This window comes from Nomascus leucogenys, chromosome 3 (genome assembly GCF_006542625.1).
Source record: "Nomascus leucogenys isolate Asia chromosome 3, Asia_NLE_v1, whole genome shotgun sequence".
Lineage (NCBI taxonomy): Eukaryota > Metazoa > Chordata > Mammalia > Primates > Hylobatidae > Nomascus > Nomascus leucogenys.
The window spans coordinates 7,539,570-7,559,606 of NC_044383.1; the positions used below are offsets into that span (position 1 = coordinate 7,539,570).

General features: G+C 42.2%; 1 protein-coding gene across 1 annotated transcript in view; it reads right to left on the bottom strand.

Annotated features, from left to right (window-relative positions):
* FANK1 (fibronectin type III and ankyrin repeat domains 1) overlaps positions 1–20,037 on the bottom strand; it is a 122,016-nt gene that overhangs the window by 23,657 nt on the left and 78,322 nt on the right. Inside the window, exon 2 of the mRNA XM_030805526.1 lies at positions 5,504–5,681. Within this exon, the coding sequence (XP_030661386.1) occupies positions 5,504–5,681 (178 nt within the window). The remainder of the gene's footprint in view (positions 1–5,503; positions 5,682–20,037) is intronic.

The following is a 20,037-nucleotide window of genomic DNA, read 5'->3' on the forward strand; positions in this document are numbered from 1 at the left end:
CAGCCAGTCTCCTGTTGTCCTGGCCATCCCAGCTGATGCATCACACATGGGTGAAGCCATTTGGTTCTTCCAGGCCCAAGAGAGCTGCAACAGCCAAGACCACATGGGGCAGAAACAAGCCATCAACACCCTAGCCAAATTACAGATCATGAGCAAACACATGACTGTTTCTGCTGTCAACCACTAAAGTCTGGGGCTGGCTGCCATGCAGCAGATAACTGAGATAGTATGTATCAAGAAAAAAGAAACTGTAGGAAAGACAATGAAGAAATAACCCCAATGGCATTACAGAAACTTTTCGATCAAGAAACCGAGAAGTAGGTAAGTGTTAAAAATTGATATAAATACATTTACCATAAAAGTAAAAGCTCTAAAACCAAGATAAATATTCAGAAAAACCACTGGGGCTAAAAAGTAATAATTTTTTTCAAACTAAAATGTATCAGCCTGGCACAAAGTAGTCTTATGAGTAGATAGATTTTGATGTTAAATGAAAATAGGTCCATGAATCTTAGATATTTGAGTCATAGAAACTGAGCCCTCAACAATGTGTGGCATCTGAAAAGATCTTTAGAAGTTCGGTGAGAATATAATAGTCAAGCCTCACCGGAATTCAGTGCAAGGTGTCAAAGACTTAGCATAGTATTAGACCAAAATAAAACCAGAAGTGCTCCCAATAAAATTCAGTATTGCTAAGTATCAGAAGGTCACCCTGAAGCAATAGCACCTCCATAACCCCTGGAAAGGGAAATAACGCAACTGTGTTAGAAACCAGATGTTACCGAGCACACTTGTGAAAGGCTGAAGATTCTTGCATCACTAGAGATGGCTCCAAAGAGGACAAAAGACACAGCAGAGACCCAGGACACAACTGCCCACCAGGGTACTCTACAGTGATTACAATGCAGGCACAGGGAGGACTCATGAGAGCAGTTCATTGAACCCATGGAGAAGCGCAACTTTACCTAGACATGACAGCTGAAAAAATAAATGAATCTTAGAGTGACTTCCACAGGAGAGGAAAGTCTACAAAAATTTAAAGCATAGCCTTGTTTTTGTTATCAGTCAATAAGCAAATGTTTGATGCAAGAGCTGAGCAAATATGAAACACAAGAAGCTAAATATTGAAAAGCCCCAAGACTCAGTTACCAGACTTCCCTTTCTTCTCTAAACTCCCTCCCCCAGAATTCCAATCCAGCCTCACGCTGATGACTCTGGAGTCTGTCTCTCCAACCCAGACCCTTTCCCTGGCCCTTGACATCCCCAACAGCCTCCTTGACATCTCAGCTTGGATGTCGGACAGTTTCAAACTGAGCATCTACTCCACCCACAGTCTTCCCCATCTCTGTTATTACAGTTGCTCAGGCCAAACCCTGGGTGCCTCCTGTGGAAGACTGGATTGTTGTTCAGAGACACGAGGTGCCCTCCCACAAGGATCCTACCTCCCCGCCCTGTTGAACTCAGACATGGCTGCATGTCTTGCTTTAAACAATGAAGTATACACAGAAGTGAAGTATGTCATTCTGGGTGGAAGCTTCGAGAAACAGCGTGCCGTGCTCTCTCCCCTGCTACAGTGACGGACAATGTTCAGGCAGAGGCTGCCGCATTGGCCTGGGCTGCGGTAGGAGGACGATGCAGGATGGAGCCCTGGCCGACCCACGGCGGGCATAGTGTGTGGGAGGGAATCACTGCTGCCATAAGCCACTGAGACTGTGACGCTGGTGCTTCAGGCAGCATCACTGGGCCTGTGCTGGCTGCCACATATCCCTTGAGCATCCTCTCTCTCTCTCACATCCCATATCCGGTCCACCAGCAAGTTCTTAAATCCACCTTTAAAGCATATCCTGCATCCTCCCACTTTCCACACTGTTGTGTTGTCACCCACCTAAACTGTTTCAAAAGCTTCCTCGTCAGTCCTCCCTGCTGCTTGCTGCCTGGCCTCCCTACAGCCTGTTCCCAACTCAGCAGCCAGAGGGATCCTCGTAAAACATAAGCCGGATCACGCCTCTTCTCAGCTTCACAATCTCCAGTGGCTTTCCCCGCCTCTCTCAGAGTAAGCCAGAGTTCTCCCAATAACCCTCAAGGCCCAGGCAGTGACCTCTCATGACCCAGCTGCCCTTGCCCCCATTACTTTCCTCCTTGTTCCCTCTGCTCCTCAATGCTCCTGGGACCAGCCAGGTACATTTGTACCGCCAGGCTTTCTCACCTGCCCTTTGCTATGTCTGGAAGGTTCTTCCCCCAGATAGTTGCAAGGCTCCAGATATCCTTGCTTCGGATCTACTCAGAAGTTACCTTCTTGGTGAAGACTTCCCCACCTCTACCCCAGGCCCTCAATTTTTCCTATGCTGCTGCCCCTCAGTATGTATTGCCTGCTGACTACCTATTTTTACTTATGTATCTTATTTATTGTTTGCCTTCCTCATCACGAGGGAGGAATTTTTTCCCAGTGCCATATCCCCAGCATCCGGAGCAGTGTCTGACACATGGCAGACACTCAATAATACACGCTGATGGAATAAATGGAATGCGTGGCATGGGCAGCAATGATCACAGGAATTTAGGGCACAGACAATAGGGTAGTAAGGAGAGCTTCTCGGTAGAGGTAAAATCTGACCAGGGCAGAAGAAAGAATAGGGTGAGAGGGGACGATCTGTCCAAACACGGAAAACAACTGAACACACATGCAGAAAACGTCAAGGCATATTCAAAGGACAGTAGGAAATCTGACTGGAGGGTTTGTGCTGAGAAATAAGAGGCAACAAGAAAGGCAGGTGTGGGGAAACTGTGAAAGGCATTAAATGTTAGTCCAAAGAATTTTGCCTTTATCCTTCAAGCAATGGAGACCCACCAAAGACAATTTGACAAAAGAAAGATTAAAATGGAAATTAGCCCAGCAAGATAGAATGATGAGGGAAAAAAAAAAAAGGAATAAAGTCAACTCCTTCCATCAGAAAATACACTGGGCAGGTGTAGGAGCTGGGGATCCACAAATGAGCTAGACAGAAATGGAGCTTACATCCTGCAGGGGAAAACCCAGCTAATGAGGGAAAGCACAAAAGCAATTCTACAAATGAAGAACTCAGTAACTGACTGGCTATGTGAAGCCATGGAGGAAAGCCCAAGTCAAAGACAATATCATTGATTCCAGATAGACTGATGTCTGATGGGAACAGAAACTCACAAATCAGGAAGAAGTTCTTAAATCCACAATCCAAACATCAGGTATTCTAGATAATCACTTTTTACAAGAAAAGCATTTGCTAGTTTTAATGCTATGTAGAGAAAGAAATAAGGAAGCAAAAGAGGTCAAGATTAATGCAGCCTAATTCTGCCACCTAGCGTCAAGATTTGTACTGTATAATTCTGCGAGAAATGCAGGCATTTCCCCACTGTCCTTACAGCGGGGACCACAGATGTCACTGCCAGCCCCACAATGCCAGGCTGTCGTCAGAGTGCGAGTGCGTTCTCCAGCCTGACAGCAACCAGGTCTCTGGGGAGACACACAGACACACACCTCAGGCTGGAAGCCAGCACACGCAGCTGTGGTTTCTCTAGCTGAGGCTGCCTACCTGGCCACCCAGCAAAGGAATAGCCAAGGAAGAAAGAACGATGCAGGATGGCCCCACTCACCTGCCCAACACAGCTTGTGGTGCTAAGGTGATGGGGGAAAGAAAGATGTCTTTTTCTTTCTCCAGAGAAATGCTTCTCATAATTCATGCTTTTAGATAGAAAAAGCATACCTTCAACGAGTAAAATGACATGATTAAAATAACATTTGAGTAGTTAGAACAAGAACTATTTTTACATTGTAACTACATTTCAGATTCTTTTTAAGGTACAGAGAAATTTCTCAAATATCAGATATATTATCACTCAAGTAACAGTTGCAGTTGAGCCTTCATATACAGATTATATACATATTTATAGATATTTTATACACACAAACATACCTATCTCCTCATGTCAGCACTTTTATCACAATGCAAACTTGAGAAAAGGCCAGGAAAGTGATGAACCTGTTCTGCATCTTGACTGCATCAATGCCAATATCCTGACTGTGACACTGAACTATTATTTTCAAAGATGTTACCATAGGGGAGAAATGGGAAAAGGTACAATCACTCTGTATTATTTCTTACAACTGGATATGAATCTATAATTATTTCAAAATTAAAAGTTTCACTAAAAACCATATTTGTATCTCATTTTTTGGTATTCCTGAATCACAAAATAGTCATTTTGCATTTTTCAAGTGGTAAATCTATCAAGGGGAAGAAATAAGTCAGAGATGATATGAAGACTAAGAAGAAAAACATAACTTTTTTTTTGAGACAGGGTCTCACACTCTGTCACCCAGGCTGGAGTGCAGTGGCACAATCGTGGCTCACTGCAGCCTCAACCTCCCAGGCTCAAGTGATCCTCCCACCTCAGCCTCTCAAGTAGTTGGGACTACAGGCATAAGCCACCACACCTGGCTAACTTTTGGATTTTTGGTAGAGATGGGATTTCGCTATGTTGCCTAGGCTGGTCTTGAACATCCAGGTTCAAGGGATCCACCCACTTCAGCCTCCCACAGTGCTGAGATTACAGGCATAAGCCACCATGCCTGGCCAAAAATGACTTCTTGATTACTCCTGGTGGTATTTGTTCATACAAGAAGCATTTGGAAGGCCTGCTATATAACAGCCAGCACTGTCAAGGAACCGGCTAGAGTGTTAAGCAGGCAGGAGTCTTACTTGTCTCTCACCAAGTTTAATACTGGGTGGGGAGGCAGGAAAGGAACAAGTAAAAGAAATAAACAAGTAAACAACAAGGTAAACAAACTAAGCAAACAAGTAAACAAGTAAAATAAGCCCAACAGAGCTAAATGCTACGTGGCATACAAAACGAGGTTCTGAGCTACAGGAGGCCTGCGTGGAAGGATGGCTACTTCAGATGGCCTTCTGGGGCGGGGGGGATGTTTCATCTGAGATTGGCATGGTGTGAAGGAACCAGCTGTATAAAAACAGAAGGAAATGTATTCAAGGCAACAGCAACAAGCAAGACCCTGCGATGGGAACCAGCTTGGCCTGCCAAGGCTGAGAGGCAGCCAGCGTGGTATAAGACAGTTGACAAGGGGACAATGGTATGACATGAGATCAGAGAAGCTGGCCAGGGTAGACCATGCAGGGCCATTCCACGTCAGTGAACACAGCAGCCTGATGGGAAGCTCACCTAGTTGCATCAAGCTATTGTTTGAGTCTGTCTCTACATTCTGGATTTTAAATACGTATCATTAAAATATTTCAGGAGTCAAAGCTCTCAAAGGTACAGAGGTTTAATTTCAAAGTTACTGCTAATGCCTATTTTCCAAAAATTGTAATTCATAAAAGAGCATGAATACAAATGATGCTGACTCATTCTTTAATTTGAAACAAGCAGTGGCTTTTTAGAGACAATAGAAATCATTCCAGCTAATCAGGAAGTCAAGGCAAAGTGGCAAGCAATTCAACACTGCACCTACGTATAAATGATACCATAAGTGTGCATGTTGGGGTCTTTTTCTTCAATGGAGAACCTGAACCACTGCTCCTGAGGTCCTTGGCGTTTGGCTTTCTTTTCCACATCCCAGTATAATTCAATGCTGTGATGAGTCACTTTGCCCACAACAGGTGGATGAGGCTTTGAGGGTGGCGTGATTTCTAAAAAAAAGAATGATACCGAATTTCAGGACCCAGTTTCCATAAGGAAGAGAGACCAGTCGAGTGGATTACAGCTGCTTGGTGATCGAGATATTTTTCTGAGCGTAAGGCACACATATGAGCATACCTCCCTGTTGCTTAAAGAACCCTGAAAAGCTAAAGAGATACAAAATTCAGCTGATGTGTGAGCTACCACAGTCTTCAACAAGCATATATTGTACCATGCCCATCAATATCACGCCACCCCCACTGACCCTTCCAAAGGGCTGCTTAACATATCAAACTAATAAGGTTGTACTTGACCTGCTAGAACTGTTTGCTTCTATAATCCTTCAGTGACTAACAAAGCCAAGAGACAAATGCTCTATCTGATCCAAATATCTGGAACATAGATGACAAAGGGTTGACATCTATGCTGTATAAACAGCCCTCAGAAACTAACCAAGAATAAAGGCCCAAGGTTATTAACAAACCTAGCAAAAGATGAGCAGCACACAAGAAAACAAATTGCCAAGGTAATATCTGGAAAGATGCTCATATCATCCCCTAGTGCTCACAGAAATCGGTAACAATGGGGTATAACTTTATATCCAGTCAGAAACTGAAAAAGAAATTTCATAACTATTGGAATTCACAAGATAGGGAGAGGATATTCTCGTGCTGGTTGTAGGAAACATGAATTATCGCCTTTTTAGAGGGCAATATGGAAGCATCTATTAAAATTAAAAATACACATATCCCTGTCTCACCATCCCACCCCTGGAAACTTCTGCAGAAATCAGAGCATAAATACACATAAGAGTGAGTGGCCAAGATGGCTGACTAGAAGCAGCTGGTGTACCTGACTCTCACAGAGAGGAACAGAAGGGACGAGCGAATACAACACCTTCAACTGAAACAGCCAGGTACTCGCACTGGGACTAATCAAGGAAACAACCTAACCCACAGAGAACAAAGAAAAGCAAGACAGGACAATGGCCCACTGGGGGTCAACACGGAGCCAGGGGATCCTCCCCTGCCCAGAGAAGCAATGACTGAATGAGCCACCCAGAAACCATGCTTCTCCCACAGATCTTTGCAAACCTCAGGTCAGGAGCTCTCCATGTAAACCCCTCTCTATCAGCGCCTTCAGTCTTCAGTCTGACAGAGCTGCGTGGAGTCTTGGCAGAGCAGCCGCTCAGGCACGCGTAGAGACCCTGGAGCCTTAGCTACTCAGGCTTTCCAGCAAAAGTAGCCGTAGCTCTGGCAAAGTGAGAGGTTAGACTCCTGTACATACCCCTTAGCAGAGAGGATGAATCCAGGCGGCTGAGCAGCAACAGCCCCCACTTCCACTGCACCTCATGAGATAAGACCCACTGGCTTGGAATTCCAGCCAGCTACCAGTAGCAGCATTGCACCTCCCTAAGAAGCACCTCCCAGGGGGAGGGGCAGGCCACCAGCTTTGCTGTTTGGGCACCTTAGCCATTCTAGATTTCAGGCTTTGGAGAGTCTGAGCCAACACAGAGCAGAAGGGATCCCCCAGTACAGCATAGCTGCTCTACCAAAATGTGGCCAGACAGCTGCTTTAAGCAGGTACCTATCCTGTTCCCTCACTGGACAGGACCTTCCAAATGGGGCCTCCGGCCACCCTTGCCCGAGCTGTCCATCTGACAGATGGACATTGAATTTCTCCTGGGATGGCACTCCCAGAGGGAGAGGTGGGCCACCATCTTTGCTGTTCAGGTGCCTTAGCCGTTCCGGCCTTTGAGCCTCATAGTATCCGAGGCGATCGGGGGCTGAAGCGGACCCCTAGCACAGCACAACTGCTCTCCCGAAACGTGGCCAGACTGCATTTTTAAGTGGGTCCCAATCCCTTTCCTCCTCACTGGCCGGGACCTCCCAACCAGGGTCTCCAGCCACTTCCTACAGGTGCCTTTGGGCCGACACCAGGTCCATACCTCCCTGGGACGAAGCTCCCAGAGGGAGGGACAGGCTGCCATCTTTGCTGTTTCTCAGCCTTCACTGGTGACACCTCCAGGTTCTGGAAAATCTGAGGTGACTAGGGACTGGAGCAGGCCCCAAGCATACCACAGCAGCCCTATGGAAAAGTGGCCAGACTGTTACATGGGTGCCTGTTCCCATATCTCCTCACTGGACAGGTCCTCCAGGCCTGGGCCTCCAGCTACCCCCGCCAGAGCTATGGAGCCAGTACCAACTCAGCAACTCCCTGAACAGAGCCTCCAGGGGCAACTGAAAGCCTCTCTGCCACTACCTCAGCAGTGGAACTGCCCTTGCCACCCTCTAACAAAGGAGCAAAGACTCTAAGAGTGCCTTATCTACACATCCAATAAGCTACAGTCCACTCAAGGAGAGGCAGCCAGTCTGTCTCCCACAGGTCCCACTCCCCCTCTCCCCAGCATGGCTCATCACCAGACAGGGAACCCCTGGCTTAGGCACAGAGCACAAACCCTCCATCTTGGGCTGACTGCACCGAGTGATTGCTGACCCACATCTCTCTGAGGTGGAGCCCCCAGGAGTCAAGCAAATGACCCTTGGCCACAACCCCTGCTAAGATCTCTTCCTCTGCTGCCTCTAAGCTGGGAAAGGAACAAACACCGAGATCACCCCAGAGCTGCAGTGGGCATCCCAGGAGTGCCAAGGAGAGCCAGCACTCAAGTGGGAGAGGAACGCAGTTTCAGAGCACTGAAAGGGAACATGGCGGAAACTGTGAGGAAACGGGAGCCACACAACCAAACAAGAGTCTAGCAACTGACCAATACACCTAAGCGCCACCTACTGGATCACACCCCAAAGCTTCAACACCAAAAATACCTCATTAACATACCCCGCTCTGAAACCAGAGACAACAAGTAAGCTTCAAAGACCCTACACAAAGCATCAGCCCAGTGAAAACATCCAGAAGTCTGTTGACCGTACTCAATCTACATTAAAGGAACACCCATACTCAGAGATGAGAAAGAACCAGCAAGAACTCTGATAACACTCAGATGGCCAGAGTGTCATATGTCCTCCAAATGGCCACACCAGTTCTCCAATAAGAGCTCGTAACTGGGCAGAACTGGCTGGAATATAGGAAGTAGAATTCGGAATATGGATAGGAACAAAGATCACTGAGATTCAGGAGGATGGTGAAACCCAATCTAAGGAAAAGAAGAATCACAGTAAAATGATACAGGAGCTGAAGGATAGAACAGCCAGCATAAAAAAGAACCTAATGGGTCTGACAGAGCTAAATAATACAATACAATAATTTTACAACCGGGCACAGTAGCTCACTCCTATAATCCCAGCACTTTGGGAGGCTGAGGCATGTGGATTGCCTGAGGTCAGGAGTTTGAGGACAGCCTGGCCAACATGGTGAAACCCCATCTCTACTAAAAATACAAAAATTAGCCAGGCGTAGTGGCAGGCACCTGTAGTCCCAGCTGCTCGGGAGGCTGAGGTAGGAGAATCACTTGAACCTAGGACGCAGAGATTGCGGTGAGCAGAGATTGTTCCACTGCACTCCAGTCTGGGTGACACAGCGAGATTCCGTCTCAAAAAAAAAAAAAAAAAATTTACAATGCAATCACAAGTATTAACAGCTGAATTAACCTAACTGAGGAAAGAATCTCAGAACTTGAAGACTGGTTCTCTGAAATGGGTCAGACAAAAATGAAAACATAAATAAAAAGGAATGAATAAAACCTCCGAGAAGAATGGGATTATGTAGAGGCCAAATCTACAAATCACTGGCATCCCTGAAAGGGAGGGAGAGAAAGCAAACAACTTGGAAAATATATTCCTAGGTATCATCCATGAAAACTTCCCTAACCTTACTAGAGGGACCTACAGTCAAATTCAGGAAATACAGGGAACTTCTGCAAGATTCTACACAAGAAGATCATCTCCAAGACACATAATTGTCAGGTTTTCCAAGGCTGAAATGAAAGAATGTTAAAGGCAGCTAGAGAGAAAGGGCAGGTCACCTACAAAGGGATCCCCTTAGGCTAACAGTGGACCTCTCAGCTGAAACCCTACAAGCCAGAAGAGATTAGAGGCCTATATTCAACATTCTTTAAAGAAAAATCTTCAATAATTTCATATCCTGCCAAACTAAGCTTCCTAAGTGAAGGAGAAACAAGATCCTTTTCAGGTAAGCAAATGTTGAGGAACTTCATTACCAGGCCTGCCTTGTAAGAGATCTTGGAAGGAACAGTAAATACAGAAAGGAAAGACTGCTACCAGCTGATACAAAAATACACTTAAACACACAGACTAGTGTCACTGTAAAGCAACCACACAAACAAGCCAACATAAGAACCAGCTAATGACAGGATCAGTGACAGCACCAGCTAATGACAGGATCAATGATACGATCAAACAGCACAATGGCAGGATCAAATCCACACGTCAATACTAACCTTGAATGTAAACAGGCTAAATGCCCCCACTTAAAAGGCACAGAATGGGAGAAAATGTTTGCAAAGTATGTATCTGACAAAGGTCTAATATCCAGCATCTATAAAGAACTTAAACACATTTACAAGAGAAAAATAAACAACCCCATTAAAAATTGAGCAAAAGACATAAACAGACACTTCTCAAAAGAAGACATACATGTGGCCAACAAGCATATGAAAAAAAGATCAATATCACTAATCATTAGAGAAATGCAAATCGAAACCACAAAGAGATGCCATCTCACACCAGTCAGAATGGCTATTATTAAAAAGCCAAAAAAATAACAGATGCTGGCGAGGTCATAAAGGGAAACTTTATACACTGTTGGTGGGATAAATTTGTTCAACAATTGTGGAAAGCAGTATGGCAATTCCACAAAGGGCTAAAACCAGAACTACTATCTGACCCAGCAATCCCATTACTGGGTATATACCCAGAGGAATATAAACCATTCTACCACAAACACACATGCATGTGAATGTTCATTGCACCGACTGTTCATAATAGCAAAGACATGGAATCAACCTAAATGCCCATCAATGACAGACTGGATAAAGAAAATGTGGTACATATGAAATATATGGTACACCATGAAATATTATGCAGCCATAAAAAAGAAAGAGATCAGGTCTTGTGCGGGAACGTGGATGGAACTGGAGGCTATCATCTAATGCAGGAACACAAAATCAAATACCGCATGTTCTCTTTTATAAGAGGATGCTAAATGAGAAGAACTTATGAACACAAAGAAGGAAACAACAGACCCTGGGGTCTACTTGAAGGGGGAGGGTGAGAGGAGCAGAAAAGGTAACTATTGGGTATTGAGCTTAATACCTGGGTGATGTAATATTATGTACAACAAACTCCTGTGACTCATGTTTATCTGTGTGACAAACCTTCACACGTACCCCCAAACCTAAAATAAAAATTAAAAAAAAAATACATACAAAGACACACAGGACATTACTATAGTTTTCAGCAGTTTACAGCAAAACAAAAAAAAAAAAGACGACCCATTTATAAGAGAATGGACAAATAAGTTATTCTATGTCCATAAAGTGGAACATTATACACCCTTTGAAAAATCAATTTGTTCTATACTAGGTGCTTTGAAAGGACCTCCACTAAGTATTGTTGGGTGAGAAATCAAGGTGCAAAGAAAAACACAGAATATCTCATTTTTGCCAAAGGTAACAAGGGGTAGAGTGTATACCAAGCTGTTTAGCATGCAATTGTTCTATGTTAGTTTTGTCTCCCCTGCTATACTTTAAGTTTCTTACGGGCTGGGTCCATGTCTTACACTTCCTTTGAAACTTCTCCCTGTAACTCAATCCTTCTTGAGCTTCAAATATATCACAGATTTACTGCATTGCTCATTTTTTTAAAAAAAAGAATCTTGTATTTCCCTTGAGCCAATGTCCCAAGTAGCTGACTGGCCACCCTCTGAAGACCCAGGGGTCCTCCTGCAGTGCAGACCCACTGAGGAAGACAGGGCTGCCCTGGTCTTGCCCACCCCAGGCCAGTGGGGCACACAGCCAACAATTTCCCTTACACGAAGACCCCAGAGATATGCTAGGCAGGCTGCAAGCTCATTTTCCCAACTTTATTTTCCAAATGTTTATAGAAAGCATGATGGAATTGGATAAACGTAGGTTTGAATATGTTCTCTGAAACTGAGTTAAAAATACCACAAAGTGTTTTGTGATAATTAAGTTAAAAAGTATCTAAATAAATGATGGCATATTTCCTACAGTAAAATCCTATACAACAACTAAAAGAAATTAGCTGTATGAGTTTTGTATACACCTGCATCAACATAGATCAATTCAAAATGAATGGGTGGAAAACATGGGTTGCAAAAGGACACACTACATAACACACAAAAAACACTACATGTTATTTATGAATGCACAGATATGTAGTAAAAGTTAAAAAGCTGATGGGAAGAACATACATCACCTCAACAACATAACAGAAGGGATGGGGGCATGATGGGCAGGAGGGGGGTCTTACCAGTGTATTTGCAAGGTTTTATTTCTTCATGAAAAGACTTTAGGACATATATGGCAAAATGTTAACATCTTAAACCAAATGGTACATTGAGTACATTACCATTTGAAATAATTTTGATATGTTTAAAATACTAGTTTTTGAAAAATAACCATAAAAATCAACAATATACATTACCCTTACGGGCCTCTTGGTTTTCTTAGAGAAACCAATTTCAGGGTTCTAGACACTGAGGGATACATGTGGAAGAAGGAACTATTGAGCCAGACACTGACCTCTTACTGTGAGTCATCTCACTGAATCCCAGCAATTCTGGCTGGTGATGTCACGATGACTCACATCTTCACATCCTTGTATCATGACATCAGTGTTGAACAAATGATTTTTTTCACAGCCCACTAAAACCAAACACCAGGAATGGCAGACTGTTATGGATTACCCCCAGAATAACCAGAAGCCAACAAGTATTTCAATTCCAAAGACATCCAGCCTAGAATCCTACTAGAGATCAGAACAGGCAAGAAATTCTAAATTAATGTCAAATTTCAAAACAGTTCACCATGAAGTTATATGAGGAGTAAAAAGATAACATTCCCAGATACTCAAGAGTTTCTTATGGCTTGTTCTTTACTGATCATTGATGTAGGTATATAATGAGAGATCTCCATCAGTGAGCTTGGCACCAGCCACAGGTGGCCCACTGCCACCAGAGCTGGCCATGATGGAGCCAAAACCCTCACTGCTAGCCATCACCCCTCCAGATCTGCTACAGAGCCCGGAAAAGGTGGGTGTGGTGCTTGGAAAGTTGGTTCATGTTTGTGTGTGTGTGTGTGTGTGTGTGTGTGTGTGTGTGTGATGGGGGCAGATAGTGATCCAAATGTAATGGCAGCATGGTCTCTCCAAGGAAGCCTTAGGTGTGACTGAAGCCTCAGTGAACACACACACGTGTCAGCAATGGACCAGCTGCTGCCAAATCACACAACTATGCAACACGTTGCTCACACAGAAATGCCAATGGTTAGTGTACGGCCCATTGATAATGTTCCTGCATCTTCTTTACTTTCATACAAAACTCATCAAGATGCGAATCTCCACTTAGGCAAGAGTTGCTTTTTGCAAAAAGCTATTATTGCCATATAGGACCCTGGATGGTCAGGTCATGAATGAATGACCTCATCAAGTAAGAGCTAGTTATTTTTAGGAGGCCAAAAAAATAGTGGATGACACCCAATTTGTTTTGCTTTGTTTCTTAGACAACCTAGAGTAATGTGACAGGTGTATCCTAATCCTTACAATATTATACCCGTATACTTTCTAATTTCTCTTTGATAAAAATTCTAGTGTTTTTGTCATCATCTGCTAATATACATATTTTAGGATATTGGTTTTAGGATCCTAAAATATGTATATTTACAGGTGACTAGCAGAGTGCAAACAGTACTATGACAATGGAGCAGAGGTCCGGGGCAGCACTGAGCCTTGGTAAGAGCTGACAGAAATGGCAGGTCACAGGCCGTTACTGAGGAGAACTGCAGTGCAGCAACACTTACATGACACTTAATTTGGGTCATGTACTAGTGTGGATGCTTTATTTATTCATTTAACTTTCACCACATTTAACTTCACCAACTCTATATGCTGTAAGGATTTTTATTATCTCCCTTATAAACAATCTGAGGCACAGAGAAGTTACATAACTTACCCAAGGTCACACAGAAATAACTGGTAGAACCAGGATTAAAATGAAGATAATCTGGCTCAGAAGTCCCTTACTTTTAACCTTGTACCATACTGCCTCTTAAGAGTAGAGATATAAAATGTAGACCGGGGCGGCCGGGCGCGGTGGCTCGCGCCTGTAATCCCAGCACTTTCGGAGGCCGAGGTGGGCGGATCATGAAGTCACGAGATCGAGACCATCCTGGCTAACATGGTGAAACCCCATCTCTACTAAAAATACAAAAAAATTAGCTGGGCGTGGTGGTGGCACCTGTAGTCCCAGCTACTCGGGAGGCTGAGGCAGGAGAATGGCGTGAACCCGGGAGGCAGAACTTGCAGTTAGCTGAGATCACGCCACTGCACTCCAGCCTGGGTGACAGAGCGAGACTCCGTCTCAAAAAAATGTAGACCGGGGGTGAAAAATCTACTATTAGTTCGTTCTCCAGATTTCCTTAAATTATTCATTTTAAATCAGGTCTAGCTTGTGAACTGGCTTGAACCCCGAGGAAATTTTTAAATGATCAAGAAAACTTGGTCAGAAAAAGTGAGACAATGCAAACCAGGTAATTGTTTGAATAAAGTATAGAGATGCTGTGTGCAAGCGGAAGAAGAGAAGGCAGCTTATTATAGCACCGAGGTCAGGGAGGCTGCTGACCTTCAGGAGCCCAGTCCATGAAAGGAAAGATGGTATAGAAAGCCCACAGCAACCAGTAGTGGAGACTAAGAAGGCAGAGAGTTTGGCTGATGTTTACTTGCAGACGCTATGGGCATGGGTAGGAAGCCAGTCCAATGCTGCATTAGTTTCAGCATGAAGTCTGGAAGAGGAAGAGTCGCATCAGCAGGAGGGGAAGGCTATAGAATGTGGGCAAAACAATTAGCAAGATAGCTCATAGATAAATCTGAAAAGACTGTATATACTTAGGGCAGAAAGCACACATCACAGTGAGAAAGTACTCTGAATTTACTACTAATACATGAACAAGTCTCTCTATTTGTAAATGTTATCATCCCCAAGTTTTATAAAACAGCTAAAGTTGCAAGGAGAGATAAGTATATCTATGACGATAGTCTGGCTCACTTGACACTAGGACTTAACTGTGCTAGATGTATAAACAAGTAACACATCTTTCCTAAGGTGATGAAAATCAACATTTTGAAAAATTCAAAAGCTAATCTTTTTTGCTATTTATTTATTTAACCATGATGTTTATATCCCTATCTGTATTTATCTGTTATCAGTAGAAACACTCTTGAGAACTGTTTTTATAGACTCTCTATTCAAGTTTTATAAAACTGATACAACACACCCACAGATACACATTCATAGACACAACTTACATGCTACTTTTTATACAGAAGTTTTAGAACTCTATTTTTTCTTGGTCATAATCTCAGATCTTTGAAAACGTACTTTTTTTTTTTTAAGTCTGATAACCAGCATCCAAATTTAACCAAGTACATAATTTCATCGCAAAGTCAGGCTTTAATTTTATTTTAACTTTTCTAAAGATTTCTAAAGATTGTGTTTTCTAAAAAATTTTCTAAAGATTGTTTTCTAAAAAAGCAAAAAGAAAAAGGAGACCTTATGTTCAATTTTCAATGGTTCTTTCAAATTAGTAGGATCTCTTCATCATGACAAATATTTCTTATTTTAAAAGTTTCCCAAATAATGAAAAAGGAAGAAGAACAACAGTAAAACTGTAAGAAGTACCTCAAAAGGACGATTATGAGAATTTATGGAGGTGTTACGTACCATAAAAGCTTTTTGCAAGAAAGTTCTTATGCAAATCTGACAAATAAAACAATTTTATGCCTCTGGTGCCATTTGTCAAGTAATAAATGGGAATATAGAATAATAAAGGGCTTCAAACACTGTCGCCCCTCAGTCCCTACGGTTACTCAGAAGATGGCATAAAACATGGCTCAAGTACATCAGAAATCATAGTAAAAAGGTATCACTCACAAATTATAGGTTTGAACGTAGAAAACTATAAAGTTTATGTAAACTACTACACAATATTAGGCTTAGCATCCTACATTTTTTAAAAGGATTGTAAAAGAAATGCACCAAGAGGAGACTCAAAAAACAAATTAGCAAAACAAAACAAAATCAGATTATTCAGCATCCTTATGATAAATAGTTGACCACATCTCAAAAGCTACAGAGAGAAGTGGTGATCATACACTGTATTGGAATTTGCAGTTGTGCTCAGTATCATGAAAAGTGGGAAATGATAAAGAAAAAAAGCAAATATAAATATATTTGCTATATAAAAATAGAACACCTTAAAGCAGAATTGTAGTTTCCCTGCTCTTCCAAAACTCATCTGAAAATTTACTGAAGTCAAATTTCACTGGCAAGGGGCATCTGCAGTCTAGCCTCTGGTGGCATATGGTCCACAATGAAGATGACTGCAAACTGAGGGGGATGCTATATGAGAACAGCGGTGGCTGTCACCTCAAATCAGTTTATCATGGCTTGATCAGCTATTTACAGCAACCATTAATCAAAAATACGTTCTAGGTCGGGTGCAGTGGCCGACCAACACCTATAATCCCAACACTTTTGGAGGCCAAGGTGAGAGGATCACTTGAGACCAGGAAGAGACCAGCCTAGGCAACCTAGAGAGACCCCATAATCATAACACTGCACTCCAGCCTGAGCGAAAGAGCAAGACCCTGTCTCAGAAAGAAAAAAAAAAAGGAGAAATTAAAATAACTGTAAGGTACCATTTTACCTATAAAATTAGATGAAAAACATGTAATGGTAATAATATTCAGTGTTGTTTAAGACTGTGATAAAACTGTTTTAGATTGAGGATTGCACTGTATATTACACAATTCTTTAAAAAAACAATTTGGCTGTATTCAAAAATGGTTATAAGATCTCCTACTTTGTGGTCTCACTTCTAGAAACACATCCAAGAAATAAATTCAGAAATCAAAAAATAAATATAAAAGCTAAAGTGTTTGTGTATCGTATGTGCTTTTATTTTTATTATGAAGAAAGTTTCTGTCTGGGCGTGCTGGCACATGCCTGTAGTCCCAGCTACTTGGGAAGCTGAAGCAGGAGGATCAGTTGAGCCCAGGAGGTCGAGGCTGCAGTGAGCCGTGATTGTACCACTGCATCCCAGCCTGGGCTACAGAATGAGACCCTGTCTCAAAAAAATAAAATAAAAAATAAAAATTTGAACATAAAAAGTAGAACGAATAGTATAGCAAATCCTCTTGTATCTGTTACCCAACTTCAATTATCAGCACAATTATGGCCAACCCTATTTTACCTAGGAGTCCATCCAACATCCCTGCCCAAACCTGGGTTATTTAATAGCTAAGTTTTGACAAGACTTTGTATGAGTGTTCTAAACTCTTTACATATATTAATCTTCACAACAACCTTATAAAGTGCTAGAACTTTCCTCCTACCTTTTACCCGTAAGACTGGAGACACACAGAGGTCCCATAATTTGCCAGGGAGGCCACAAAATAAGCAGCAGAGCCAGGATTCGAACCCAGGGAGCCCAACTCCAGCGGCATGCCCTTAACTTTCTATATGCTATCTACTACTGCCCTATGTTTAACTACATACACACATGCATAAATCACAACCTAAAATAAAAACCAGAGAGAAACACTTTAATACCATTGACAGCAATAAAAACTAATCTAAATGTCCAAGAACATGGAATTTGTTAGATACACTTTGGTACATTATTTATATACAAGAATATTTAGTCATTAAAAGTGTGGAAGATTATACACTAAGGAAAGGATATGAACTTACACAGATGCTATGATTATAATGGCATAAAATGTACAGATGCACGCAGACAGAAGAACTGAAAGAATTTAGAAAAACGAAAGATGAAATAGTAGCACTATGGCTGATTTTTTGGTATTATTTTAAGCTGGTATAGTACTGAATAAAGGGGGAAAAACAAAATAACTGAGCATTTTTACTTATTCTTAATGGAAAAAAGATTCAGCTAAGACAAACTACTAGCCTAGACTCTTCCTTGCTGAGCTTATACATATATGATAGCAACAAGTCTGATAAAAATAAACCAAGAATAAGTCAATGTGGATGCTTCAAAGCATGAGGCATTTCAATTACACTCTGGCTCAATTTATTGACCATCTTGGCGTCAAGCAGATATTCTGCTTGACATTTATTTCCAAGGAAAAAATTTACTTACACCCATTCATTCAGCACACTTTTGGGACACCTCCCCTGTGTCCTGAGGGCACAGGTGTAACCAAGATGACCAAGAGGGAAGGGCAAAGTGAGGAGCAGGGAACATTCGACACCAAATACAAACCAGGTGCATGGGGGAGGCAGGTGTGGAGGGAGCCTACAGGAAGATGTGTTCAAAATGCATATAGTTTACACACATTCTAATCTGGGAATGAGGTGCCTTAAGTGAGGTCTCAGGATAAAGAGGCAAGTCTGGCAGAGCCTGCAGGCAAAGAATACATCATCTAATGAAAACATTTCAATATACTTAAATTTTCTTATATTTTTATCCCCCAACATTCCTTATCCTTTAAAAGTAAGTAATGTAAGTGCAAACTGCCCAAAAGTTGCCTTCCTCTACTTTGCTAGTAAGTTCTTCAAGGGCAAAAATCAGTTCAAACATCAAAAACCAAACAGCAAAAACAACAAAAGACAAAACTCCCTAGAGTAGTAATGGGGAAACACTGTTTCCTCTTCTGGCTCTACCATGGATATTCCTCATCAGGAAAAGTGGGGGATAAATAAGGATACCTGTCCTGCCTCCCTCTCAGATTTACTGCAAAGAAAAAAATAATGTGACAAAATACTGAAGTGATTTGAAATGTATAAAGGACTTCACGAACAGAAGGTAGCGGTAATGCCTTTGAAAGTCACAATGCTCACCTATTTCACTTTTAAATACATGGAAACCCTGCTTGGAGTTCTATGTGGGTAACAGGTAGTAGGCAAAGAAGGAAATGTACTTCCAAGATATTTCCTTTACTTAATTACCACAACTTCAATTTACTGCAGGCTTGCTCTAAGCAAAAAATCATACAGGACACTTGATCAACAATGGATTCAACCTCACGATGATGGGGTGTTCTCAATTTACAGATGAGGACACAGAGGAGGAGACCAAACCTCAAAGAGGTACAGCAGCCTGTTCAAAGCTACAGAACTGATAAGTGGAAGGCAAGGATTTCAATCCAGATCTCTAACTCCAAACTCTGTGCTCTTTCCCCCACAGGCTGTGCCTGGTATGGAGCTCCTGAGATTTTCTATGGAAATGCACAATGAGTGTGTAAAATGACAGTCTTTCACAATCAGATAAGAAAAGCCAAATTGTTATATACATTCTTTAGATACAATATGTCACTAAAGTCTAAAATACATTCATAGTGAGAAATGGTAGAATACTTTCACAATAGCAAAGTGTTCAAATGCATATGATCAGCTTATATTCACTCTTAATAAAAATGTGCTACTTAACAGTATGACCAAGCAATTCAGGAGAAGAGGAGTGCCAGTGAAACCTACTCAACCTCACTGATAATCAAAACAATGCAATTACAATGATAACATTTTGCATTCATCAAGTTTGTTTGTTTACTTATTTATTTATTATTTATTTATTTAGAGACAGAGTTTTGCTCTTTGTTGCCCAGGCTAGCGTGCAATGGCATAATCTCAGCTCGGCTCGGCTCACAACCTCTGCCTCCCAGGTTCAAGTGATTCTCCTGCCTCAGCCTCCCAAGTAGCTGGGATTATAGGCATGCGCCACCACACACGGCTAATTTTGTATTTTTACTAGAGATGGGGTTTCTGCATGTTGGTCAGGCTGGTCTCGAACTCCCAACCTCAGGTGATCTGCCGCCTCGGCCTCCCAAAGTGCTGGTCATCATTTATTAAATCTAAAATCTGCCAATAGCAGTGGAGAGGAAGAGTGGAACACTCTGAAACTGCCAAAAAAGAATAAATTGGGAAATCTCTTTGGAAAACAAGTTGGCAAGGCTAAGTTGAGGTCGTGCATTCTCTATCATCCAGCAATTCCACTCCTAGGTATGGTCCCTTACATGTCTAAGAATGTTCATGGCAACTTTACATTTAAGAGAAATGGAAAACTACTGAAATGGCCAGCATGAGAAGATTGGACAAATTATGAATAATCAAACATTAGCATACTATATAGAA